Source organism: Gymnodraco acuticeps, unplaced genomic scaffold (genome assembly GCF_902827175.1).
Source record: "Gymnodraco acuticeps unplaced genomic scaffold, fGymAcu1.1, whole genome shotgun sequence".
Taxonomy (NCBI): Eukaryota; Metazoa; Chordata; class Actinopteri; order Perciformes; family Bathydraconidae; genus Gymnodraco; species Gymnodraco acuticeps.
Window position 1 is genome coordinate 2519354 of NW_022989843.1, and position 26673 is coordinate 2546026.

The following is a 26673-nucleotide window of genomic DNA, read 5'->3' on the forward strand; positions in this document are numbered from 1 at the left end:
TTTTTTGAATTTCTGCTGAAAGATCAAATCAATCATAAACATTTTTGACATCTTTGTACCTTGAGGAAGTTTTTAACCCTCTCCGGGTCGTAGCAGTTGCTCTCTCTACAGATTCTCTCCACTTCTTTGATCTGGCCTGTTTTGCAGGCAGCCTGGATGTACTTAAAATGAACATCAGGCTCCTGGCTGAAATTCACAATCGACCCAAGGAAGTAAAACAAGCCTTGAATAGAGATGGCAGAGGAGAAACAGCAGAAAAGTCAGCTCAGTCTACAATGGAGTTAAACCTGAATTCAACACATTCAACATGACCGAGAGCTGCCCCCCAACCCTCACCCACATGTGACACCTACCCTCATAACTCTTGAAGGATTCAAAGAGCTCCACTAAGGACTGGGTCCCGAGCTGCTCATGATACTTAGACGCTACCTGGACACTCAGCTGCAGGTTCTGCCTGATGTTAGCCGACAACATGGCCCTTAAACACTCCAGCGAGTCTTCCACTGATAAAGATCCAAAGAAGTTTACCAGCCACTAAGGAGAAAGTGAAACAGCAGGGCAAGAAGGGAGGATGGAGGTCATTTTCACACATCATCTAAAAAACAAATGAAAAGTCGCTGCTCCAGAGAGAGCGATATTCACAGGTGTGACCCAACAACCACAGGCGTACCTCAGGGTTGAGCAGATGTGTGTGCACCACGGCCCGTTTGATATCATACAGGTCTGTGAAGTGTTCAAGAGCCCTCTGCAGCAGTCCTGCCTTCTCACACAGCTGAGCAACGTGGGCACGGTCATAGTGGGTAAACATCTGGTTCCCCAGGATCGCATCTGCTACCTGAAAAAGGTTTATACACGCATGAAAATACTAATTGTGTTTTATATTACCAAAGGTGAAGTTGTTTTCTTCAATCAGGGCAGAGATTTTGGTACCTGGGGAGCATGTATGAGGTTCATCTCAAGCAGGCGTGTCTGTAAGTGTCCTTCGGCCGGGCGGTTGTTCTTTAGTGCATCCAACAGGAAGGAGGTGCACTGCTGGATCAGGTTTCCCTCCATGAACACATCTACAATCTAGCAATAGGCAAGAGGTAGAAGAGAAAATGAAATAAACAACAAAGTAAGGGAAAATATGAGATTTTTGAATTCCTCCCATCTGTGAATGAGTTAGCATGCATGGTGAGATAAGAGTCACACACTATTAGGAATCACAGGCCCAGTAGCCAGATGTTTCAGCTTTCCTTATTTAAGGACATCTGTGGATGTCGTGTCAAGTTCTCTAGTCCAGATTAAGAGGCAGGGAATTTCTGGCATTGTTGGCACATCTGGAAAAACAGATGGAAGCTCCCACACTGGACGTTGTGTTTGAGTGTGATTGTAGACATGCTATAAAAAGGTGGAAGTGACTCAGTATGTCTGAGTGAGACCATCAGCTGTTCTGTGTGTTACCTGGTTGATGTTGGCCAGCGGCTCCTCGTCCTGCACCAGCATCTGGGCGAACTGCAGTCCCTGGTCTGGGTTGACACGCATCACATTTCTCAGCAAAAACACCCAGTCTGGGGTGTAGGCCACCTACAAAAGTACCATTGATAAAGCAGATAATAAATGCATTTCTCTTTTTAAGGTTATATAGAAATCATACTAAGACACCGAATATTATATTCTGTACTAATGATACAAACTTTTTTTAATTAGACTACTAACATTCTACCGCAATATGTTTTCCGCAAAATATTATCATGTAGTGTTTCTTTCACATGCAGAAATAAACATGTTTTGATGCATAATTAAATGAAGGACTTGAAGAGCGAAGAAGTTATTTGAGTCCTTGATTACCTTTTTAGCGTACAACACTATCTTCTGGAACTGTCCCGTCTCAGCGAAGCACTGGATGACCTTGTTGGGGACGTTGGCTCTGAGGTACACACTGAGAGCGAGGGTGGCGTCAGAGGCCTTCACCAGGTCTCCCAGCTCCTCTGAGCACTCAAGCTACAGCACATATGAAAGCACATTTAATACAACGTGGAGAACAAGCCAGATTTACAGGTGAGGTTGTTCTATTCTTCTGGTCCTACCTTGTCCTCCTTTAGCCATTTCTCCAGCAGCTGTTTGCGGCCCTGCTGCAGGACGGGCCTGCACAGCTCCAGAGACTCAAACTTGTTGAGCTGGCCTTGGTCCAGCAGAATACCAAAGTACTGCAGCAGTGGAGACGCCTGCCCGGGCTGGGCAGGGACACTCTGAAACTTACGGATGGTCTCTGCTGTCCTCAGGATACCCTGAGGGGAGGAAGGGTGGTAAACAATGGAGGAATTATGGGTAGAAAAAACTAAGAGAGTAGGAATATAAATGTTATTACATTTTCTGCAGAATATCCACAAACCAATATACAATGCGTATGGAAAATATTAGTACACCCTTTATATTAGGGCTGCTCAATTAATCGTATTTTAAATCGCAATTACGATTATGGCTTGCAACGATTACGAAAACAACGTAATCGAAATAAAACGATTATTTTTGTATTATTATTATTACTTCTTTTTTTTTTATTATTGGTTTTTCAGTTGAATTATGCTTAAAGTTCAGGGTAATCAACTGTTAAAAACATACTGTTCAAAAAAAATGTTCTCCAATAAATGTATGTTTTAAAAGTAAATGGATAATCGTTTTTAATAATCGTGATATCAATTATTGACCCAAATAATCGAGATTATGATTTTTGCCATAATCGAGCAGCCCTACTTTATATTTGTTTATGTTTTATATTTTACAATACTGAACTACAGCGAGTATAACTAAATCATCACCAGATAAATTCAAAAATGTATCTACTTAAAGTACAAATGTGTGCAAGCACCGTTTCGTACAGTTGTTTCTGACTTTTTGCCAAAGCATCTGGTATGTATAAGAAGTGCAAACACTACAATTTAGCAGCAAATACAGACGTACCTTGGGTGCTGATGCAGCAACCTTTGCGGACTCTGAATAACTTCCCTGTGCAAACAGAGTGTTGAACTTCCTGTCAAAAATCTCCTCGGCCCCAGCGAGGTTTGACCTCACAGCAATTCTCAAGGCTAGATCAGGATTCTGCAGGACGTTGGTGGCATAGTTGACAATGTTTTCCTCCTCAACACACACTGACAACACCTGGAGACAGAGCAATAAACATACAGTGCTCAATACATTGGTTCTTTGAGGCCAGAATAACATTTAAACATAACATCAAAGCAGGTCTATTATTAATGTTGTATAAAGCCGGTAAATAAAATGCCTTCTTGTTTCTCACCTGTCCCTTCTTGTTGACCCCAATAATTCCTGAGGTGGCTTCATGAGGGGCGGTAACAAAGATGGTCTCTGCACTGATTCGGTTCATGTAGATGCAGACTCCAGACTCCAGGTCATACAGGTGAATGTAACCATACTTTGTGATCAAATATATTACACCATGCTTGTTGCCAATCTGAAAACAATAATCAGAGAGAGAGATTTGATAAGCATTCACCTGTAGCTTACTCCAAACCAATACATAGCAGGGGTCCTTCCCTACCTGCATAGCAACAGGAAAGTCTGTCTGGGCCTCTGGAGGGAAGAACACGTCCACTGCTTTCTTTGCAAATGGCTGGTTTCCTGCAGCTGGCTGACCAACTTCAATGATGTGCAACTGGAGAAAAGAAATGACCACATTAGGCAGACATCCAAAGTACAGCAGCAACATCAACAAAAGGAGCTATTCTGGCCAAAAAGCACAAAGTATAAACATTGTTTTCCTATAATCCTAACAAAAATAACAACTTTTGTCTGCAAATCAGATATCTTTGTTCAGACAAATACAGTGTGATAACATCGTCCTGAGTGAAATTCCTGCGTGTCTCGGGGCCCTCACCTTTCCCCCAGCCTGTGAGCGCACAGCAAAGCAGAAGAGGGTGGATGCTTTGGCATTTCCCTCCACCTTGAACTCCCCGAAGGCCGCAGCGTGGCCCTCGATGGGCTGGGACACTTTCCTGTCAACAGAGTACAGCTGCATCGCCCCTACCACACGGTTTTGCTGCATGACAAAGAGACACAGAGTCAAAGAAATCATTGATGCAGTGAGTAAAGTCATTAACATTCAAAGGCAAAATGTTACAATAGGGCAGTGGTTCTCAAACTTTTTCTGTCAGGCCCCCCCTTTGGAGAAAAAAAAAAGTCGGGCCCCCCCAACACAAATAGTCAGGCTCAGTGGCGGCGCCAGAGATTTATTTTAGGGGTAGTGTGGGGTAGCTTGATGTTTCATAGAGGGTGCTCAAACATTTAGGGTTTCCCATTAATGTACCGGGCGCTACAGTGGAATGTTCTACTGCAACACTCCCCACACGCACATACACAGTGTGACAGTTACAATGAAAGCTCGATAATCAGCTCACGGCATATAGGTGTAAGCAGGGGTAAAGTGCTATTTTTATAGGTGGTATGTGGACCTCACACACCACCACGGGGGCAAGCTCCCCCGGGAAGATTTATTTCTAAATATTGAAGTTAAATGCATCAATCTGGTGCACTTTGAGAGCAACATGAAGAGATCTATGGATACAGTACATCTCTCAACACCCATTTGAAACAGAACTGTAAACAGATTTACTTTTTCTTTATTTTTTCTTGTTTTACTGTCATATAGTATTTCATACCTGTTTTTTATTTATTCTCTTATTTTTTTATGACTATAATGATCATATAAACGTGTGCCTCGGAAATAATTGTTTACATTAATGGTGACCAAAACGTTTGAGACCCACTGAGATAACACTGAGAGAGTCCTTTAGTTCACTGAGCCTCTCAGTCTGACAGGAGAGCACTTTCCTCCACTTTGTTGTTGAAAAAACTCCTTATATCCGTTAGCGTGATCGCTAGCACCAGAAGCTAACAACAACGATCTCCAGTACCGGTGCGCTCTCTCTCTCTCTCTCTCTCTCTCTCTCTCTCTCCCACACACAAAATGGCTCGTTCCACACACACACACAGAGCCGAGCTTTAATGAAACACAGAGACCCAGACGTAATTTTTTTTTTTTTTTTTTTGATAACCATTTTTCTTCCTGGTCTCTCGCGCCCCCCCTGGCATGCCTCTGCGCCCCCCAGGGGGGGCGCGCCCCCCACTTTGAGAACCACTGCATTAGGGGAAATGCGCTGAATCGATTGCTTGTCGAGAGTTAGACAAGAAAATCAATATTCTAGCCTGAAGTCTCTGCTCGTTTCTGGCAAACTCACGATGATGAGAGAAAAATAGTCCAGCATATAAATCAACTTTAAAAAGCACAACTTGTCGTTTTTGCACTTTTTGTACAGAGTAAACAAATGAGACATACCATGTTTATTTGTCAATGTAAAAGGTACCCAGAGGCTTTTTGTACCCCTTGAACAAAGCCATGCTAGCCTTTTTCCTCCATTTCCATGACTTATGATAAGCTGAGCTAAGCGCCTTATGGATCCAACTTCATATTTTCCATAGGTCTCTAGTCAAGTGAATAAGTGTATTTTCAAAATGTCAAACTATTTCTATGAGATCCAAACAATCATCTTCCTCTTTAAAGCATCAACTAATACAATATTGTTTTCAGTTTTTGCCCAATAAAACAAATCACTTTAAAGGTGGGGTAGGTAAGTTTGAGAAACCGGCTCGAGATACACTTTTGTTATATTCCATGGAATGCTCTTAACATCCCGATAGCAATGAATATCTTTTTGCTTTGACAAAAAATCCATGAAAAAATGTCACCTCTGGAAGCCGTAGTACTGTAAAAAGCACGACCAATCATCTGAGCCGGCCCGGCTACAATAACTGGATGGCCTACCTGCCTGTCAGCCTTCCATCTGTGCACAAACTTATCTCGTGCCCTCATTGGTCATGTGCGCGTTCGTGTGTGTTGGAGGAGGGGCTCTGTAAGGAAGTGGCAGATTTTCTCCGGTTGTGTATTTTCAAATTCTAGCCCACTCAAGCTGGTTTCTCCGAAATTACCTACCCCCCACCTTTAAATGTTAATTTATAATTTTCCACGAAACTCAAAAAAATAAATTGAGAATTATCCCAGGGCTTCTCAAACTCCGGACCAAGGTCGGATCCGGACCGAACTGCAAATTATAAAAAAAAAAAATGCATTTTTTTTATTTTAATTATGCTATATTGGAATAATATATTGTAGGGCCATACCTATACAAAACATGTCTGTGAAGTTTTTTGCTTAAAATACCAAACAGTTCACCCATTGTAGCCATGCCTCATACTTTTCAAACCCCTCTTTTGCAGCCCTGTTAGAGAAACGCGGATTTTGGGTCCTTAGCTTAAAAAAAAAAGAAAAGAGGAGGCGGAGCTAATGCCTGATCAGAATTCTACCAGAGATAAAGTTAAATTCTGCTGTGTTAAAACGCCATCCTGTTCTAACTTCAAAGATTATCTCTGAAACAGTATGGAGCTCAAATGCTTTTTCTCTTGCAGGTTTATCACAAGGTGAGTTCCTTTTTTTATTTCCTGCTTTTTAAAAACACATGTGCTCTTCAGTAGAGGTTAGCTTTGAGTGTTAGCAAGGCTTGCTAATGTAAACAAAGACGAGATTACGTCCAAAACACGTCAGGCATTGTTTCTGATAGCAATCTCCTGTGGGTCCGCTGCCGATTTGACGTCAGAAAATCTGTATCCGCTCGTTTTACACCCGTTTTTAAAAGATTTGGGTACGGAAGAAAAGAGAGAGGGTTTTATTTTCTGACGCTGCCGGGACTTTACTGGCATTGATCCGGACCATTGACCTTGTATAAAATTCACAAGTGGACCTTTAACAAAAAAGTTTGGGTACCCCTGATCTATAGAGTGTGAAAAACCAGGGTTACTGTGGACAGAGGGACAAAGCTGAGAGACAGACTTTTTGTTCCTTGATGCTATACATTAGTGATCAGAGAGGAAAAATCATGCTATTGTATTGTCAAATGCACTTCTACTGTGTGAGTAAGCATGTCCCTCTGTGTATTCATACCTGTGCAGAAATCCCGATCAGCAGTAGCCATTTCTGTTGTTCGTCAGTTCTGTAGTTAATGATCTGACATCCGGCCAGACTGGCGTGCCGATCGAATACTTTGGTGGGCTGGGAATCCCCCTCCATGCTCCAGTGATAGACGGCCGTATCTGTGACCAATGCAACGGTGTTTACCGATATCCACTTCCAGAACATGACCTCCTCCGTCATGGTGTGAGCCTTCACCTTACTCTTCATCTCGATGTTGAAGATCTGCAGCGTCTTGGCAGCTGAGGGAAATAAAGAAACAGAGAGGAAGTGAGACAGAGTTTAGCCCAGAGGGTATTTAAAAAGGCATAATGTATTAATGATATTTTAATTAATTCTGGTTGCAAACTATCAATGTAATTACTGGCTTTATGGGCTTTTATAAGAACTACTAGTACTCAAAATCATTATATGTTTTTTTTTTTACTGAAATAGGTTTCTTCTGTGCCCTTAACTATTTATTATGGGCTATCTTTCTTAGTACAGTAAAAGCAGATTCAACCCACTTTATTGTGTATCGTGTATTAAAAGAATTACGGAAAAAAACGTATAACTTTTTTAATCAACATTTATGAATGAATTTGTGGGTGAACACACTACCCATGAGCACACATTAACCTTGATTTTAGTAAAACATGTATACAAATAAAACAAATCTGCATAGCTAGGTACAACTAGAGGACAGAGAAAGTCTGTTTTTTGTTATTCTGGTTATGGGTGTTTGTTGGGCTAATGTTGCATCCCTCTGTACACACCAGCCTGGGTGCAGCTGTCCTCTGGCTACAGAAAGGAGATAGCAGCTCTAAGGTAATTACAGCTACAAACCTCAATTTACACAGAAACAGACAAGTGAATGGTAATGTATAAAGTAATGTATGAGTGAGGTGACTGTTGTACAAACTGCCATCAGCACACACAGCTATGATGACTGTACATTAATGGCATCCCTTATATGCACTAGGGAAGGATCTGATATGGCTGCTGGCACACGCTCAAACCGACGTGCAAAGACACAAACAACTCTTTTCAGTGAGGAACATCTGATGATGCATACCACACACACTCACACTCCAGCAGAATACAATAAGTCAGGGTTTCTCAAACGTTTTCATACCAAGGACCACTTAACCAATAAAAAAACACTCGCGGACCACCTAACTCCACAAATATAAAAAAAACACATCGTTTTTCTAGAACAGATTACAAATCGCCTGAAAATGGTACAAACAAGTGGCAACATGTGTGATGAAGGTGTTGCGCTGGGCTATATCATGCAATTGAAACTTAACTTAACCTCGCTCCATTGCGGAGATATTCCCGCCAGAGTGCGGAAAATTTAAATGTATTTATTTATTTCAAATGTGAAATGTTACCAATATACTCACGGACCACTAGGGGGCGCTCGCGGACCACACTTTGAGAAGCACTGCAAGAAGTCATGCTAACACATGTATTCTTATCATAGGAGTAGAAGGATATGTGCCAGCAGATAAGGTTGGTACAGGGACTTGATACTTAAAATGTACTAGCAATAGGAGTCATTTCTAAACTGTTGTTTGTCCTTTAAATGATAAGTGTTCAAATTAGATCTGTATACTTGAGAGGCGTATGTGGCAAGATATTATGAGAGACATGGCTACTGTATCAACATTACAAAGTGCCAGACAGACAAAAAGCAACTCACCGTCTGAGAAAGGGCAGCAAGCAAGGGAGAAAAAGCAAAAGTGTCAATCAGGTAAGAATGACAAGACAAAGATAGCCTAGAGGGAAAGGGCAAATGGGGGAATGTAATCCTCAGAGGGAGGGGGAGGAGACAGAGAAGCATTATAGGCAAATCATCCTGATCAGCGCTTGTGTTTGTGCTCAAAATGCAAGCTAGATCAAGTGCAGAAAATCAATTTGCACAACCAACTTAGTACATTCAGGCAATAGATCTGAGTGCACTCTACATATTCACAGCGTCATCAAAGCATTAGTCATTGCAAGACCATGGCATTCCCTCAGCAATACTAAAAGATGGCTAATTATGTAAGAACTAGACACACACTTCATCCTGGGAATTTGAACAACAATTCAAAACTCAGTGCTTGGTATAAAGCCATAAATTATACCAGCGCACGGTTTTTTCTCACAACAACACAGTATTTCTCATTTACTGTAATAGTGAGTGGTGGGGCTGTCTGGGTGTGTTGCTGTAGGTCTCACAATACATGCTCTCACCTTTCAAGGCGATGACCTTGCTGGCGGGGTTCATGATGGCGCTGTCAGCAGAGATGGGTCTCCTGATGGGGTTGGTGGGGTCGGACATGTCCACGATCACCACCTGGTTCTGATCGCCCACCTTCTCTCTGATGCAGATGAACTTGTCTGACTCCATGGTCAGATAGCTGAACCCAATGTTGGCGGGGTTCACGCCCATGTTCTGCAGCTGGAAATATTAAACACAGTAACAATGACAATCATTACTTAAGTGGGGTAAAGTCACTGCTGTATGTATGTACAGTATGTATCATTCAAAAGCGGTATAACTGTGTATTTCCCACTATAATGTAGCTGTTGATAGGGATGTTCATGACGACTCATTAGAACAGTCAACCAGTCTTAAAGTAAAACAAAAAATGTATATATCGTTCTCATATGTAAAAGATGTTTTCTTTTTATGCCATTTGCGGCTTTTTTAAAAGCAACATTTGACTATAAAGACATGAGATTTCAGAGCAAATTATGCCAATAGATTATTTTAAATGTGTACATCAATAAAGTAATTATAATTTTGCTAAAAAGTTTGATGGTCTATGCTAGCACAGGTAGCAAGGTTTAATTGAATAATCAACTAAACATCCCTAGTTCAACTAATACTTTGAGAGCTTATTCTTGTTTCTTTTGTCAGCTATAACCTATTGACAAATATAAAACATATAAGCATAACATGTATCTATATGTGCCTAAAACTACATACTATATACATTCAATTCTGAAAAAGGGAGGGTGTTACCAAATAATTGCTGTAATGGATGAGCTGGTACTGAACTCATAGTTGTAATGGTCCACTAATATGTTGAATTATTAAAAAAAAAGGGAAGAAGAAAAGACTTCCATTAAAGTGTGTGAAAAGTTTTTTTACATTTTGACTTAAAGTTAAACTTAGCTAGAAGTAATATTCCAACTGTACAGAGTTTTAAGGCCTTTGAAGGAGGTACGCCTCCGTCACAGCTACAAAAAATGCACTGAGAAAACATACTTGGCAGCATCTGACATTTCGTTGCAGTGGGAAAAAAACAGCAAGCAAGTAGTGGACCAAAACAGTGTTTGGATTAAAATGAGAGCAGGTTTGCTCCAGTTTTCCAGGGATAGTCGTAAAGGTTGTTTCCAGACAGAAGGTCTAGTGGTACAAGGAACAAGTGTGGGCACACACACTCTTAATATAGCTGCTAATAATCTCCTACATTTATTAAAATATTTTGAGAACCAAGTTTGAAGATAGAAGGTTTTTCTTTTACTTTCACAGCTATTATGTATCCCATCATGACATCTCAATCATAAAAAAAAGTAAAGAGTTACTCTATTTCAATGGAGGCTGTGATTAAAAGCTGACTCTGAATTTAATCGTCTGAGCAGTCTGCTGAAAAAAGGTTTAATCACCACCAGATTATTCAGCAGAAACCAGTCATTAAAGAAAGTCCTAAATAGACATCCACTAAAGTTAAGAATACATTTGAATATTTTTACTAAATCAGCAAATCCAATCCATTATTCAGCATATTTACTTTTCTAAAGGGAAATAAGTAGCTTAGCAGAACTAACCAACATGAAACTCTCCACCTGGATAAACGGCTACTGAACAGAGGGAATTATTGTGCACATTGTCAAACTAACTGTGAACTGAGAGGACAGACCAAAACAAGCTCTCTCTCCCTCTGACGACTGAACACAGTGCATTATGCAGTCTGAGGCAAGCGGAAAGGAATCCTGATGCTCATCACAAGGACTGTACTATCTCACAGAAGGCTGCTGGAGCAGGACAACAGATCATGACCGCTGAGCCCTTTAAATCATTCACATAAGAGGCAGAATGAAACATCATCATCATCAGTGGGGGGGAGGGGGGTCACAATGAAAGAAGCTGTTCTCTGGCAAAAATAATTATTAAATAATTACATTTAATTTATATCCAAAAATATACATCCTTAGATGTTCAGTCACACTAGGATAAAGCCGTGGTAATCAATGTTTTGTTATTTTAGAAATCCCTTTAGAATCAGTTTTTGTAATACAAGAGGGGGTTTTCAGTATACCTCTACAGAGAAATGTTATGAGCTAGCTCTGCAGTTCCTTTAAGTTCTATTGTTGGAAAAATACTGAATGTACTCTACCAATATCAGAGTAGCACATGATAACGAAAGCTCTACGTAGCTGTGTACGTAACAGGATGTATGATTACCTAGAAGAGCATCAGGACACACTGTTTTAGGCATATGATAGCTATGTGACAACGCTTATAGAGATAGATATTTTTAATATAACCAAAATATGTTTGGATTTTGACTTATTGGTCTAACAAAATCAACAATTTTAAGATTTTGTCTTGTGCTCTGGGAAACTGTGGTGAGCAATTTTCACTTCTTTTTGACTTTTTATATAAATAATTGAATGATGTACGGTTGATTTCTGTGAAGTTAAGTGGACGTACAAGATAAAGGCCAAAGAGAAAACCTGAGGGTAGATTAGAGCCCGATGTTGCTTAATATCCTCAAGACTGCCAAAACTATCTCTGGGAGGAGAGGGGAGGAAAACCACAATAAAGATAGAGACATGAAGATAAGGATGGGAGTAAATGGAGGAGCTCAAGTTATTGTGCTGAAAACGAGGGGAGGGTGGGAGATAGGAGAGAACCCGTGTGAAGGAGAGAAGCTACAGTGATTAATGTACCTTTCATGAGAAATAAAGAAGGAGGGATGAGAGTTATGTATGTACAGAGCACTTCCAGTAACACAGGCCTTTGGCAATCTACAGCACAGGGTGGGGCAACTGACAGGAAGTAAACCCCCCCACACTCCTTCGTGGTAGAACATTCCAGTCTAAAATCACACTTCAACTACAACCTACTGTCTCCAGTGTCCAACTACCTCTAGTAATATACACACACACACACACACACCTAATAGTCTTCTTTCCTCAACAGCTGGGATCAACAGACACACACATATCACAATAACAAAGGAAGCAGAAGTTCACGGATGATATAGTGTTGACAGTATCTGATGAGTCATAGGCTGGTTGGACACACTGCTGAGGCACTGACACGTCGCATCAGCAGCTGAGGCTTTGGGTTCATCAGGAGATTACACAAGCACAATTAAAACTGAGGCAAGCAGAAAAAAGATGTGCAAGTTTTTGCTACTTCACAGTTCACACTGTCTTCCACAGGTAGCAGGTACAGGTTAGGTATGCAGCCTGTAGATTATGAGGTATATAATATAGCCGAAAATGAAAGCCTTACAGCTGCTCCAACAAATATGCTCTACTATTAATAGATCAAATGAGTATGTGCAGGTCATCAGTAGTGATAAACACACAGAAAACTGGAACTGGAACATTTCCCCTCAGCTGTACAGAGTTTATAGCATCTGTTTTGGTTTTAGGGCCTTCAACTTTTTCTGTTTAGGTAGACTCTCTAAGAATAAACAGTAGATGTGTGGCACAATTTAGCATGTGAGTTGGTGTTGACCAAAAAAGAGAGCTAATGTTGAACTAACATTCATCAGTGGTTAGAAACTGGACTCTAAATGAATGCTAATGTTGCTCTGTATCATCGTTAAACTGACATAAGTTATCATAAAAAGCCATTTGTTATGCACAAATGGCCGAAAATGCAGCATTCAGCCTTGGTTAGATTTTACATCAGGCTGTGAGTAATTAATAGACAGCTTTCAGTATTTTCTGACACTTATAGACAAAACAGTTAATCAAATCTAGAATATAATCTGCAACTGAATTGTTATGGAAAATAAAAATCAGTTACAGTGCAGTTAATGCAGCTTTCATGTGTGTGACTTGTATGACAGTACATAAGAACACAATGTACTTATTGTATGTGTGAATGACTGCTCTTTTAACGCATTCATGATTCAGTTTTGGTGACTGAACACAGACGCTCATCCCCACCAGCCACGGTTGCAGTCACAGATGTGTCCCGTTACACTGTCATGCTGCATCCTATCCTGATGTGATTTGCCGGGCTTAAGTAGGGCTTGCTTACCTCATATGCCTGTCACATCTGTTGACGTGATGGCATCATTTCATAAGCACAGAAACAGCATCACACACCATGATGTTGTAAACAACCGCAGAGAAGCAGGTTGGACTCTCCTAACTCGACTAGATAGGACAATGAGCTGCAGGACATTTTTGCACTTACACAAGCTGCTACAGTATGTAGGCTGCAGAGCCACATAAGCTACAAATGACTCACTTTAGCACTTTCATAACTCACTACACCATTTTCACGTCCAGATTTAACAAAAACAGCAGTATTAAAGAACAGGTTGGAGTGGAATAATGAAGATATTAGGAGCATTTGATTTGCTCTTTCTCTAATGCAGTGGTTCTCAAAGTGGGGGGCGTGCCAGGGGGGGCGCGAGAGACCAGGAGGAAAAGAGAGAGAGAGAGAGAGAGAGAGAGAGAGCGCACCGGTACCGCAGATCGTTGTTGTTAGCTTCTGGTGCTAGCGAGCTACGCTAACAGATATAAGGAGTTTTTTCAACAACAAAGTGGAGGAGAGTGCTCTCCTGTCAGACTGAGAGACTGAGTGAGCTAAAGGACTCTCAGTGTTATCTCAGTAGGTCTCAAACGTTTTGGTCACCATTAATGTAAACAATTATTTCCGAGGCACACATTTATATGATCATTATAGTTATAAAAAAATAAGAGAATAAATGAAAAACAGCTATAAAATACTAAATGACAGTAAAAAATGAATAAAGTTTAAAAGGGTGATTTGTAAAATATCCATAAAGAAAAAGTAAATCTGTTTACAGTTCTGTTTCATATGGGTGTTGAGAGATGTATCCATAGATCTCTTCATGTTGCTCTCAAAGTGCACCAGATTGATGCATTTAACTTCAATATTTAGAAATAAATCTTCCCGGGGGAGCTTGCCCCCGGACCCCCCTATGTGAGGTCCACACACCACCTATAAAAATAGCACTTGACCCCTGCTTGCACCTATATGCCGTGAGCTGATTATTGAGCCTTCATTGTAACAGTCGCGGGTACACTGTGTATATGCGTGGGGATTGTTGCAGTAGAAAATTCCACGGTAGCGCCCGGTACATTAATGGGAAACTCTAAATGTTTGAGCACCCTCTATGAAACGTCAAGCTACCCCACAGCACCCCCAAAATAAATCTCTGGCGCCGCCACTGAGCCTGACTATTTGTGTTGGGGGGGCCCGACTTTTTTTTTTTCTCCAAAGGGGGGGCCTGACAGAAAAAATTTGAGAACCACTGCTCTAATGCAACCTCTAGCTCTGAAGGCTGGTACCTCATCATGAAGATGGGCCCACGTTACACCCCTGACTCCCGTCTCTAACTGCAGACACAGAGCTGTAAATACCAATCCAAGGAGAAAAAAAGGAAAAGGCTAAACATCTTGAGGCCCAAAGTCCTGGTTTTGCAAATTCCAAGCATTTTTCACTCGGCTGGAGCCACCTAGATTCACAGAGGAGCAGAGCTGGGATTTCACGGTAGAGGTCTGCTGCTTATCAGTCTCAAGGCGAGGGTTTCTTAGGAGATGTTTAAGGGAAAGGTATGTGCTGTTGAGAGCAATCTGAAATAATAACCCTGACATTGCCAGGCTGTGCACTGCCCTCCATCAGCGAGCACCAGGCCTGTCAGTGAGGAGAGGAGCTTGGTTAGCTGCAAGCTCTCTTGGCCAGCACAGTTTTTTGGAGGATAAAGGCTCTTTGGCTGACGAAAGTGGGGCTACTGGCCAGAGGAAGGGAGCAGAGAGGGGGGTGGGGGCTCTGTGCCTCTTTTTTTTTCTAGTGAAAGGCCATTTCACTGCCTACTGTTACCATAACAACAGGCTACAGACAAGGGGAGGTGGAGGGGTGCGTCACAAACTTTCTCTTTTGACTGCAAGGCACCAAGCACTGGGGCTGCTATGGGACAATGATTAATAAAGTGCAAACCAGAGACAGAAAGGGGCCATAGTAGGAACATTTCTTCCACAGATTACCAAATAACTGGTTGTTTGTTTAGTTTTTTTGTCACATATAGTAAAACGGGCATTTTGTGTGTTTCTCTTCCCCAACAGACTTCCAACCAAAGACTAAAGAACCTTTCCTACTAGCATTTTGATGCTGGTCATTTTAAAGATGCACAGATGGGCCTCTGGCATGAAAATACCACCAAGAAGAGCAGATGGTTACATCAAATCACTATTGTATTGATGCTGTCATATGAAACTAGATCCCATGTGGGTTTGGATTATTGCAATATCAAGACATTGCTCCAATAATGTGTTGATGTTTTGTGAACATTATAACATTAACTGGTTTAGAGCAAACTAAATGCTTCAATGCACTCTTACCTTTCTTTACACACTTCCAAAAAGGACCCTGTGTAAATACACCTTATAATTACCTAACAAATATAAAATGGTGTCAGTTATGCACAGCATTTGAAGAGACGCCCTGCCGGTGTTATTAAAGGTTAAAAAGTAGGAAAATGTTGCTGCAGGGAATGACAACATGGTAGCCACAAAGCTGGAGTGCAAGTGCCATTCAGGTCTCACTTACAATGTTATCTCCAACAGCTGAGCTCAGTTGACTGCAGCATGAAATGTAAGGACACCGCAGTTAGCATCGACGCTGACCGAAAATGACAGCGGCGTTTTTCCACTTGGAGGAGAAAACTGCGGCGTATCCACACACACACCGGTCCGCAGTGGAGCTGTAGGCTATGAGATCTCACTGGTCAATTTGTACAAGTCATCGAGAAAACTAGGCCTGTAGCTATATTGAGCACCACCCTGCAGCACTATTTCAGATTATATATAAATGCGACATGTGCCGTGTGTGCGCGGACCTACACGGATAAAAGGAGTTGCGCTAAAACAAACGAGCAAAAATGTATTTGTAGGGCTTTTCTGTGTCTGCTTACCTGCAGATGTTCCTGAAATCGTATCGGCAGTATTTGAGCCATGACTGCAGGATTTCTCTTTCAGAACAATCCGTGAGAAAGGAAAGGGGAAGGGGACAACCGGAGAAATAGAGGTGATCTTGTTCTGTTTGTGCCCTAAACGTCCCAAAAAGTCAAATCCGATGGGCAGTGGTAGGTAGTCTGGTGTATTGCGTTGGTATCACACGAATCCAGTGACTGCTCCCATTCAGTAGCCCCCATACAGCAGTCCTGAATCAAAAACTCCGCACCTCCGCCAAGAAAACTAGTCCTCTTCAACTAGTGTGTGATCCAAGAGAATTGTAGAAGGATCGAGGGGCGTGCTAAAAAAATCCACGCTGACTCATTGTAATTGATGAGCTCTCGTGAGTTCCCTGTGTCGTAAATTCCTTTATTTTCTCTAAGCTGTCAATGCAGGCGGTCGGATGTGCAGTGTGTACCCCTCCGCCGCAGCCCCTTCCCCCTTCCTGCCCACCAACTTCGAAATCAGGGCTCGTGACAAAACGCCCCACCTTTGCATGATTTCTTTAAAATTATACTTTTTAAGGATGCTTTTTTTCCCCAAAGAGCTGAAACTGCATCTTTTTGACGTATACAGTCACTATCATCATCAGGTTGTGCACAGTTATAAAAATGCTATGTGGTTTTAAACATCACCTAATGCCCTTCAGATGCATCAAGATATTTTGACAAACTTATGTTCTTACAAAATGTTGAATGCATAATAATAATAACAATAATTCATTACATTTTTAGTAGAGCGCTTTTCAAGGCCCTCAAAGCGCTTTACAATTACACATTACACATATTAGACATGTAACAGTTATTATACTGTGGACAATACCCACAAGAGCAAATGAGGGTGAAGTGTAAGAGGATAAGAGGATTTTGCATATAGGAAATGCAAAACAGAAAATAATTTAGTGTTTTAAACTAATCTTATCATTTAGACCTGTCAGCTGTTTGCGGTTGGTCTGAAAAATACTTCCTTTTAAAATCCACAAAGGCCTTTAGACCACTAATGTGAGTCAGTATTACACACATGATGTGGACAGGATCTGACCAACACTACAGTTTTAACTTCCTTAGTTATTAAATGTCAAACTTTCTGCCCTATACAAAACGTTTAGTATATGGCACAGCAGGATTAAATCACTGTGCCATATACATTACATATTCCCAGTATCTTTTTTAAATCTAATAAAGCAGTAAAATGATTACAGTTATAATTCTATTTTTTTTTAATAAATGTTCTAACTCGGGGCTACCCGGTGGCTTTAGCATGCTCGCTATAATTGAAATGTCCTTTCAGGGATCTTTTACTGCATGCCATCCCGTCTCTTTTTCCCCATTCATTTCCTTTCACCCCTCTACTTGCACTACCTCATAATGGCTAAAATGCCTAAAAATTATGAAAATAAACCTAAGCTTGTGGAGAACTGAGTCTGAGTGAACAAATAAAAAAGATCCTTCTTACTTTAAAGAGATTTTAGTCTAAATGTATGGTGAGCTGCTACATAAATTATGTTGCAAATCACACACATTTGTCTGGGTTTGGAATCCTGAGGATACATTTGTTTTTCATCCCAGCAGTAATCCTGTAACAGAGCTTCAACATGGCTTACACCCACCTGTCAAATTACCCTGGCTCCAGGAAGTTATTTCGTACTCATTTACACACAGTGGCCTATGTAAATACAACCAAATGTCGAACTCGCTCTACCCTTTCAGCCTGTATTCAAATCTACCAGCTAATATGATAAAAAAAAACGTATACGTTTTTCTGGTTTAATAAAATGGTAAATTCTAAAAACAAAAATACATAATATGCCCCTTCCTGTAAGTAATATCATGACTTCAGGCACATTATAGCCATCATTTTTCCCTTACTTAGTTTTCCCAGTTAATGAGCCGATATCACTCTAAAACATATTTAAGATTGAACGCTAATATGTTTATAACGTCGCTGTTTACACTCTTTTAGTCAAATCATGCACACAGGACTCTGTTGTCTGCTGGCAGGCCCAGGATTTATGTTCTGGCCACAGAGACGGTGGTTTCACCCTGACAGGAAACAGGTGTTACCAACAATGTCTGGTCAGTGCCACTGGAAGGAAGAACACACACACATCACACACGCACACGCATGCACACACACACACACACACATGCACACACGCACACACACAGCTCCTTGATATTTAGTTAAACCCACAAACCCTGCGCTCACCACACTGACCTTCAGTGACGCAGATTGACAGCAGTGAAGGTTTGAGTTTACTGAAAAGACTTCATCAAACATCAACCTTTTATTAAACACTAAATCTGTTATTTTATATAGTGTATTATTTGTGATATATTTCTCTATCTATCCATCTATCTATCTATCTATCTATCTAATCCTGTACATGAGCCACACCCATAACACAATCATCAGATAAAGACAATGGTCCAGTTCTGTAAAAACAGCGAAACTATGGCAAAAGAAAGAAACAAAAACAAAGTTTCATTTTGTCTTTGTATTGAACAATATCTACAATATCACGTCCTAAAAGACAATTGTAATATATCAAACCATTTTAAAGCTATCAAACTAAACTTGGGGGAAAGACTCACAACAACTCTCTATTGCTGTAATAAAAATGTCTGATTAATGGTCACATTTATCTCAACAGTTCATCACACATGACCACTGTCATATGGAAATGAGCAGGAGGCACAAAGTGAAGAGTTAAGCTGCAACCTGGAAGGCAATGTGATGTGGTGTGGCATCTGTTACACAGCAGAAATATACTGTAATGCTAGAAAGGAGATTGAAATATACAGTAATATTACACTAACACCATTATCTTAAGGCGGAAACAAATAGTGAAATATGTTCCTTTTCACAAAAAAACTGTTAACCATGTTCAATTGTTGCTAAAGTTATGACAACACAATATCACTTTGCGAACCAACAGACACTTTACTGTAAGGTTATGCTGTTCTTACATCATGCAGAAGCTGAGACTACTCTCTGGAGAAATGGTTGGTGAAATATGATATCTGCTAAGGTTCCAGTGCATTACAAGCTATTCCTATCTGTGAACAATATAAAGGAAACCATACGTTAGCTGACTGATTTCATAGAGTTAAACTTAATACACACATGTGACACACCGTGTACCTACAGAAACTTTCAAACAGTAGCTACAATGTTCATTATGTTACCCTGAATACAACCTGACAGAAGCTCCTAGTGTGGTTTTAAGGGCGTTCAGCATGGGTTAAATAAGTTGTTTGCTTGGCCTGGCTCTTGCTGTCGATCAGAAGAAGCTGGTTATTCTTGTGATGAGAAATCATCTCGTCGAGGGAGTTGAATATCTGAGAGAGGGACAGCAAGATAAACAGAGAGATGTAATAAATGAAAAGATTAACATTCTTCCAGAACCCTGCTCTATTTTTTGCGTTCTACACTCTGTGTCTTCCTACAGCTCACTCTCCTTTCTTAAATATGAATTTGCCATCACCTCTTCATTCTTCTTGCCCTCTTTTCCAAGGGCATACCCTTGTGTCTCCCCCATGGAGCGGATGGGAACGTTGTACACCTTTTGCTGGTAGAGCACAGCGAGGGTGTACGGCTGCCGGATGCTCTGAGCTGAGCTGTGTCGGATAAGAAAGGCACCGTCCTACAATGAGGACAAAGAGAAGGGGAAATCCAAGCAAGATTTACACATCACAGTGCAGGATGGATAAAGAATTCAGGGTGATGTAAAAACATTGTCCATATTTTCCAGAGTAAGTGGTTGAATTGGGAAATAATTCACCTTCACAGAGGCCCTGAAGGTGTGTGACTCACTTTTAATTGAGCGTCAGCAAAAACATGCACATGAACACGCAGCAAATTTCCCCAATATCTGAGCAACACCCTTGCCTTAAGCCTTTGTGTTAGCTCAGCTGAACAAAAAGTTTGTTTGAAATGACGAATGAACTCCAATCATTATTCCCTAAAACCACTAAATGGAAAAAAACACATTTTATCTCCACATTAAATTCAACTTTACCTTGTTGACTCTCAGTAAGAGCTCCTCGGCTTTCTTTCTGTTGCAATCTACAGCAAACCATTCTTTGTCCTGTAACATCACATGGTCAACAATAGTAAATCATTCCTCACTATTTTGTATTTGATTTTCTGCGTGCAAAGATAACTTACCTCATTCCCAGACTGTTTGGTCGCCCTCATGCCACCAGAGGAGACTTCAAGACAGACAACATGTTGTGTGTTTTCGCAGGTTTAGTAAATCCATATTCCCAAACATGTTTAAATAGATGTAAAGTATAGTCCATGCAACATTTGGAATTCTTCAAATATATATGCAGACCACAAATGATCACAGTCATTTCTCAGGATTTAAAAAACACTATTTAATAAACAAAAATGTAGCTTACCCACAGGCTTAGTGTCTGGCATTGGTGCAATGCTAGAATAAAGACCATGAATCTCATGTTAAACATTGAATTGAATAATGATGTATGTGTACACTTTCAGGTGGGATCATCTGCAGAAACAAGCTGGAAATCTATGTAAATCATTGCCATTTAATGTTCAACTCGTGTTTCTTATGGCTTAGAAATGACTTTGTAGTTGTCACCTCTTACCTGAGTTTGCGTTCCTTCAGGTGGGCTAGCAGAGGGGGCTTCACACTGGTGGGGGGTAAAGGGAGTTTGGTAGGAAATGTGCCTCGTCTTGCTTCAACTGGAGGAGTTATAGAGACAAGATATGTTCATCGCTGTCATAATGATAACAACTATTTATTTGGATGTAGTTTGTACTGATTAGTGTTTCACAATTATACAATGGTTTGTCTGTACCCGTACTTGAGTCATTTAAGGACGGCAGGGATGGATTCTGAAAGAAGGGAAATAAAAAGTTTCTGCTGTGTCATACTGATGAGTTTCATTTTCTACGTAGGAAATTGAAAAACAGTATGAATAAAAACGTACATTTCCGATTCAGCCTCTATTTTGACATTCTTTATTTAAATAGGGACAGAGCTTAGCATAAGGAAATGATAACAACGAAGCACTGAGAGGAATAGACACTCACAGAATGAGCTCTGGGAACCAGTGGCTTCCACCTGCAAATAGAGAGGATGTTCATTTTCATGGCATGTTTAGTACTAGGAATTTACTGTGTGTTGCCACTAACATTATCTGCTATATTTGCATTTTACTGTAAAACACAGCAGCTTTACTGTCTGGTGTGACAGGTAGTATGAAGCCATGCAGACAGATTGTATCATTGGTCGGTACAAATCATCAGACGATGCTTTGAGTGCACTGACATGGGTATGGGAGAAGGTGCTGTCATGGGAGATGGAGGCATCCTCATCGGCTCACGAGGGGGAGGGGAGCAAGCTGAGGAGCAGGAGGAAAGGAATTTATAATATGTATTAGACTTTTCATCATCTGGAGAAGAAATACAGTCTGATTATCAGTCACAGACCAATAACTGAACATGCAAAGTACGGAGCAAGTTCTTGTGAAGTGTGGTGCAACCTACCATCTGTCGGTTCTAAATACAGCTCCTCATTGTCGTCCTGAAACACAGAATGACAAATTCATAAAACATAGCAGTGTATTCCTCTATACACATGGAGTAATGTGTTGGGTAATCATTCCTGTTGAAGCCCAGTGATAAACCATACACAGTTCATGCAGATAACTGAAGTCAGGCTTGTGACAATATCTGGCTGTTAACAGTCAGGGCCATTCTTACCCGTTATACCAACACATATCTGATACCATGGCCTTTTGCTGCCTTCTCCTTATGTATTAATGTTTTAGACAGGGTTGATGAATATCGTATATTACCTGATCTTCATTTGGATCCAGATACACATCTGAAATGCAGAAAGAAATTATTGGAGATCTATTACCTCTGCGATTCAGTCATTACCTAATTACATTATAAATATAACACTTTTTAAGTCAAAAGCAAAACATCTCACACAGTTTGCTCATGACCTTTGACCTTAAGTTTTGCACAATTAGGCAAAGCCAGAGGATGCAAAAATAATCCACTATTGGGATGACACAAAGTTCCCCATCTTGTAGATATACTGATTTTGGCAACATTTTCCATTCTTCTTTCAGATCAGTTTGCCAATAAGGCCTAGTCTCAGAGTGCAGTTCAGCAATACAACAGCAGGTCGCACCCTCTTCTTTGTTTCAGTCACAGCTTCAATCTCCTCTTACCCAGTTTTTTTATTATTTTTTATCACAAACAAACAACCGGTTGCTGCTGGAAACATTAAACATTGATTGTGCAGCAGAAAGATTTTCCTTGGAAAGATGGATGAACAGATAGAGGAAATGCAAAGTCTTTCATAGAGTGGGTTGAGTGTTTCTGTAGCTAGCACAAGACTAATAACAAACAAATAATTTATTTGGTTGTCATACCACCTGATTGATATATACCCTCCTCTCAGTCAACATACATTTAAAGACTGATAAAGAATTTATATGAAAGGCTTTGTGTGTGTAGAAGTGATCATAGCACCTTCGTCAATGGGGTCTGGAGGAGGCCCCTTATTCTTTCTTCCAGGCTTGTCATTTCTGTCTACCTCCGGTGCTGAAAACATAGGTTAGAGAAATGAAGAGAGGTGGGTTATGAATTGAATAAAGCACCAGCATGTTTGTGAACAGCAAAATAATACAGATGAAAGACTAACGTTTCTCGGTTTTGGGATCATGGAAGAAATCCTCAGTGCGTTGTTGAGGTTTCTGGATGACAGAGCATTATTTTAATTCAAAGAAATGCAGAGGATTTAAGACTTGATGGATGCAGAGACACAAAGAAACAGACTTCCAGGACACTGAGGTGTTCTTACTGGCCTGGGTGGAGGAGCAGCCTTCCTCTGTGGAGTAGGAGGAGGGGGAGGTGGAGTAGGCGATGTCCTCTCTGCAAAGAGTAACATCATTTAAACATGCCTTTCTGTTCTTGTTGAGACCCTAACCCTATCTGCTTTATTGAGTCAATGTGTTTACCCAGATAAACATTCTCCTCCACTTGTGTCTGTGGGACCTTCGCAGGCGAAAGCTCACACGGAGGCACTTCATACGTGTCACCATCTTCATCATCCTGCCAATAGAAAATATAGTGGTGCCTTTTCACAAATACTCATCCGCACAATAATACTGAGAATATAAGTATGAAGTTTAGTTATATTAAACTGTAGCATTTGACTGTATCCCTCTACAAAAAGAAGCAACAGTGCTTAAGATAAATGTCATAACTGTAGAATGATGAAACATGTTAAATAAAGCAGCACCCCTTCATATTAGCATACATTCAGAAGCTTGATGTCTTTCTACTCACAAACTCATCCTGCGGCCAACCGAACCCTGCACTGTCATCTGTGAAAAAACACATTAAACTTAAAGAAAAAGTCCACGGTGAGGAAACAAAGACAGAAGGAACCCAAACTATTCCCCTTTATTTGTCGGTGGGGTCAAATCTCACCTTCCCTTTTGGGTGGAGCTGGAGGTCCACTGTGTCTGAGGGAGAGAGGACAGAGGAGATGCTGCAGTCATTTTATTTCATAAACAGCAACACTACTGAGTTTTAACAAACGACCACAATACTTACCGGTTCTTCAGTTTTCCAAAGAAGCTCTGAAAATAGAGAAATCGCAGATGAGTATCCAAAGAAATAAACTTCACTACTGGCTGGTAGTATTGACTTTAGTTATAAATCAGCTTCATGATCCTGACTCAGACGCTGCTCTTTGGGGAAGATCCACATCATGGACAATAGAGCTTTATTTAGTAAGCAAGATCATTTAGTACAGTAAAAACAACCAGAATACTAGGTAGTACAAGTCCAAAATATTTCTGTTATGTGCACACCATTGTACCTATAACAAGGCTAGGTTAGTGAAATACATATAACATTATTAATTTCTTAGGTTATTATACATTTTAAAGGTGGTAATGGACAGTATGCATATTCTAAATATCTATGTAAAGCCTCCTTAGAAAAAATTTAGAATTTAAGTGCTGGTTAAACGCAACTTAGTGGAACAAAACCATGTTGTTTCTCAAAATAATATCACATAAATCAATTACAAGCAAATTTAAAGGTGTTTTTACATTAGTTTTACAGTATGTAGTTTTAGTATATGAACTGTAATGTAGTTATTATTTGTGAATTTCATCCTTAGGATTGTATCTCTGTGACTTTAAGCTACTGTTTAATCACAATGGCTGTTTTGAAGCAGAGAATAATGAACATTATCAGTAAAAACACAGAAGAGTTCATCTGCAGGTTAGTGGCTGAGGCTGGCACGGGGAGGAGGAGATAAACATGTCAGGTGAAATCAGGAAGTAGAGGGATATCTTTTGTTTTCCCACAGTGCCAAGCAGCTATAGAGGAAGTGATGGTTACAGGTGATCAGAGCGAAGGTGACCGACTGCAGAGTTTCTATTTCTTACACATTGGTTCATAAAATGTTAGATAACAGCTTCCTAATATTGATAAATGAGGCGCAGCTGAGAGGTGATACAAAGGACAAAGATAACTACTGTATTTACAGACTTTTTCTCTCCCAGTACATTGATTCAAAAAACATCTGCATTTAAATGGGTCAAGTTGCAGTGACAATGACTGCTTTGTGTCCAGCTACTTCTCTCTGACGAGCCTCCCTAAAGTTTCAGTGAAAAGTTATATCAGGGTCCCAGGAGGAAAAAGGAAAAGTCCTGTAACCATGAAGTGAATTATGATGCAAACTAGGACAAGACATACTGAACGTTATTCAAATGTTTTACTGTTCAGATAGAAATAGTGTGTCCATAGTATATTTAATGGGGAAATACTTTGATCACCACGATTCTCTGCCTTTTCCACAACGGATTGAGTGCGTTTTATCGGCAATTGTTGTTTTCTTAAACACTGCTGTAGTTAGACACTATTATTTACAATGATATCCATTTACTGTTCCAAACATATAGATCAGCAAACATTATCAGACATATTCTTTATGTGAAATTAAATAAAGCATGTCTGTGACTCACTGGAGTCTCTACAAGGACGCCTGAGAAGTTTGACAACATTTGCACGAGTTACAATAATTGAATCGATTAAAAAAGATCACCACCAGTCTGACTTATTGTTTTGCTGTCAGTACATTTTTCCTAGAACAGCTCAACTCAACTCAAGTTATTACATTTCAATTAATGATTAAGTTCAAATATTAAAATCAGATATGAAGATTGGGATTATGAGTGCAAATATGTAGAAGTGACACTATTTGAAAAGATTTTCAGAAAAGAATGGATTGGATTTAAACCTGATGTAAATAAGACAAACCTTATCTGCATCTGTATTAATTCTGATTAAATGTTGTCATCAAATGTACACTAAACCATGGATAATACAAATGTAATAAATTCAACTTAGTCAACCAAGAAACTGATTTTATTTAGTGTTTATTTAGTGTTCAGCAAAGAACAAACATAAAACAGCGTTAAACAAACTTGTTTGAACTCTTATCTATAAAGAAAAGCACAATGCCGATACCTGTATGTGTGTTTACTCAAGTTTGCCTTCATACTTCCAAACAATCTAAACTTTTAACAGTGATGCTGCCATTATAACATTTACCTTATTCATAATTCCCTGAGATAACAACCTGAAATATAAGTTCCTTCATGAAAGGTTTACAGAGAACTCATTTTTTTTTAAAACTAAAACTATGCCATCGACAACACTGACCACTCCCTTATCACTCTGCTCCAAGTTATCAGGATGTAAACCAACATTTGACTAAAAAGAAAACAGTACTTTACCATTGTAATGATTTGGGGTTGAGTCTTGCAGCTCAAGTCATGTGGAAATGTCTGTTTTGGCCCTTGGATGCAAATGGTTGGAAGATTGAGAGTGAACGATACAGAGAGAATGTGAAGAGCAGCTCTAACTCATCTAATTTGCATTTCCTGAGTGAGGCTGCCTCACCTGTTGCTCTGCCTTTAAATAAGCTTCCGACTCACGCAGCTCCAACATGGCTCCACATTTCCCTAAACTGGTCATGGCCATATAACAAACTCAGTTATATATCTGTTTTTTTTTGCAACTGCTAAATAACATCTCCTTTGTATTCTATCTGCAAACAAAAAGTGGAAATTAATTATTAACTCCTGATACACACACGCTATTACGCTTGGCAAGTAAGCTACTGTCATTGATACAAGGTTAAAATACACAACAAATACAGTGGAAGTGGGGAACATAGCACCCACAGAGTAAAACCAAAATGAGTTATGTCCAGGTTTCTCTAATCTTTCGATATGTTGCTGATTCATATTATGCTGCTTTTGGATACAGTTTTTTATAATGGGAAACATGTTTTTTGTATCTCTGGTAAGGTTATGTTTTAACAATAAGCATATCTTGGCAATTGCAACATCACTATCATTTTTTACAAAAAAAGT

General features: G+C 40.1%; 2 protein-coding genes across 7 annotated transcripts in view; both read right to left on the reverse strand.

Moving 5' to 3' along the window:
* cltcl1 (clathrin, heavy chain-like 1) overlaps positions 1-16589 on the reverse strand; it is a 29003-nt gene extending 12414 nt beyond the window's left edge. Inside the window, exons 1-15 of one of the 5 annotated variants that reach the window (XR_004571164.1) lie at positions 16186-16587; positions 9242-9449; positions 8706-8708; positions 6995-7263; positions 3878-4039; positions 3542-3655; positions 3281-3454; positions 2944-3141; positions 2070-2270; positions 1831-1983; positions 1444-1566; positions 931-1068; positions 671-835; positions 354-534; positions 60-223 (exon numbers count right to left, since the gene is read on the reverse strand). Coding sequence is in view for 4 of the 5 variants with exons in the window: in XM_034237287.1 (XP_034093178.1) it covers positions 60-223; positions 354-534; positions 671-835; positions 931-1068; positions 1444-1566; positions 1831-1983; positions 2070-2270; positions 2944-3141; positions 3281-3454; positions 3542-3655; positions 3878-4039; positions 6995-7263; positions 8706-8708; positions 9242-9449; positions 16186-16227 (2295 nt within the window). In the remaining variant the exon portion in view is untranslated. Of the gene's footprint in view, positions 1-59; positions 224-353; positions 535-670; positions 836-930; positions 1069-1443; positions 1567-1830; positions 1984-2069; positions 2271-2943; positions 3142-3280; positions 3455-3541; positions 3656-3877; positions 4040-6994; positions 7264-8705; positions 8709-9241; positions 9450-16185 lie in introns of all 5 variants that reach the window. The other 4 variants (XM_034237287.1, XM_034237302.1, XM_034237294.1 and 1 more) reach the window with 4 other exon arrangements.
* A 2118-nt stretch (positions 16590-18707) lies between these two features.
* Positions 18708-26167, reverse strand: si:dkeyp-117b11.1 (B-cell linker protein). 2 transcript variants are annotated; one of them, XM_034238419.1, is made up of 19 exons: positions 26032-26167; positions 23834-23859; positions 23708-23742; positions 23564-23601; positions 23233-23326; positions 23076-23146; positions 22917-22968; positions 22745-22816; positions 22057-22085; positions 21746-21782; positions 21528-21600; positions 21290-21320; positions 21061-21091; positions 20842-20938; positions 20632-20663; positions 20396-20439; positions 20247-20315; positions 19713-19871; positions 18708-19566 (listed from the first exon to the last, which is right to left on the reverse strand). In XM_034238419.1, the coding sequence occupies exons 1-19, from the start codon at positions 26032-26034 to the stop codon at positions 19450-19452; spliced, it is 1110 nt and encodes a 369-aa protein (XP_034094310.1). In that variant the 5' UTR covers positions 26035-26167; the 3' UTR covers positions 18708-19449. The 2 variants fall into 2 exon arrangements, with proteins under 2 accessions (XP_034094310.1, XP_034094300.1); XM_034238409.1 differs by having other exon boundaries at positions 21055-21091.
* Between the last annotated feature and the right edge of the window lie 506 nt (positions 26168-26673).

What these genes read in the sequence shown, in the direction of transcription:
- si:dkeyp-117b11.1 (XM_034238409.1), bottom strand. An exon ending in AGCTCCACCCAAAAGGGAAG is followed by an intron (nt 23,602 to 23,707) that starts GTGAGATTTGAC and finishes GTTTTTTCACAG; the next exon opens with ATGACAGTGCAGGGTTCGGT. An exon ending in TGATCCCAAAACCGAGAAAC is followed by an intron (nt 22,817 to 22,916) that starts GTTAGTCTTTCA and finishes CTATGTTTTCAG; the next exon opens with CACCGGAGGTAGACAGAAAT.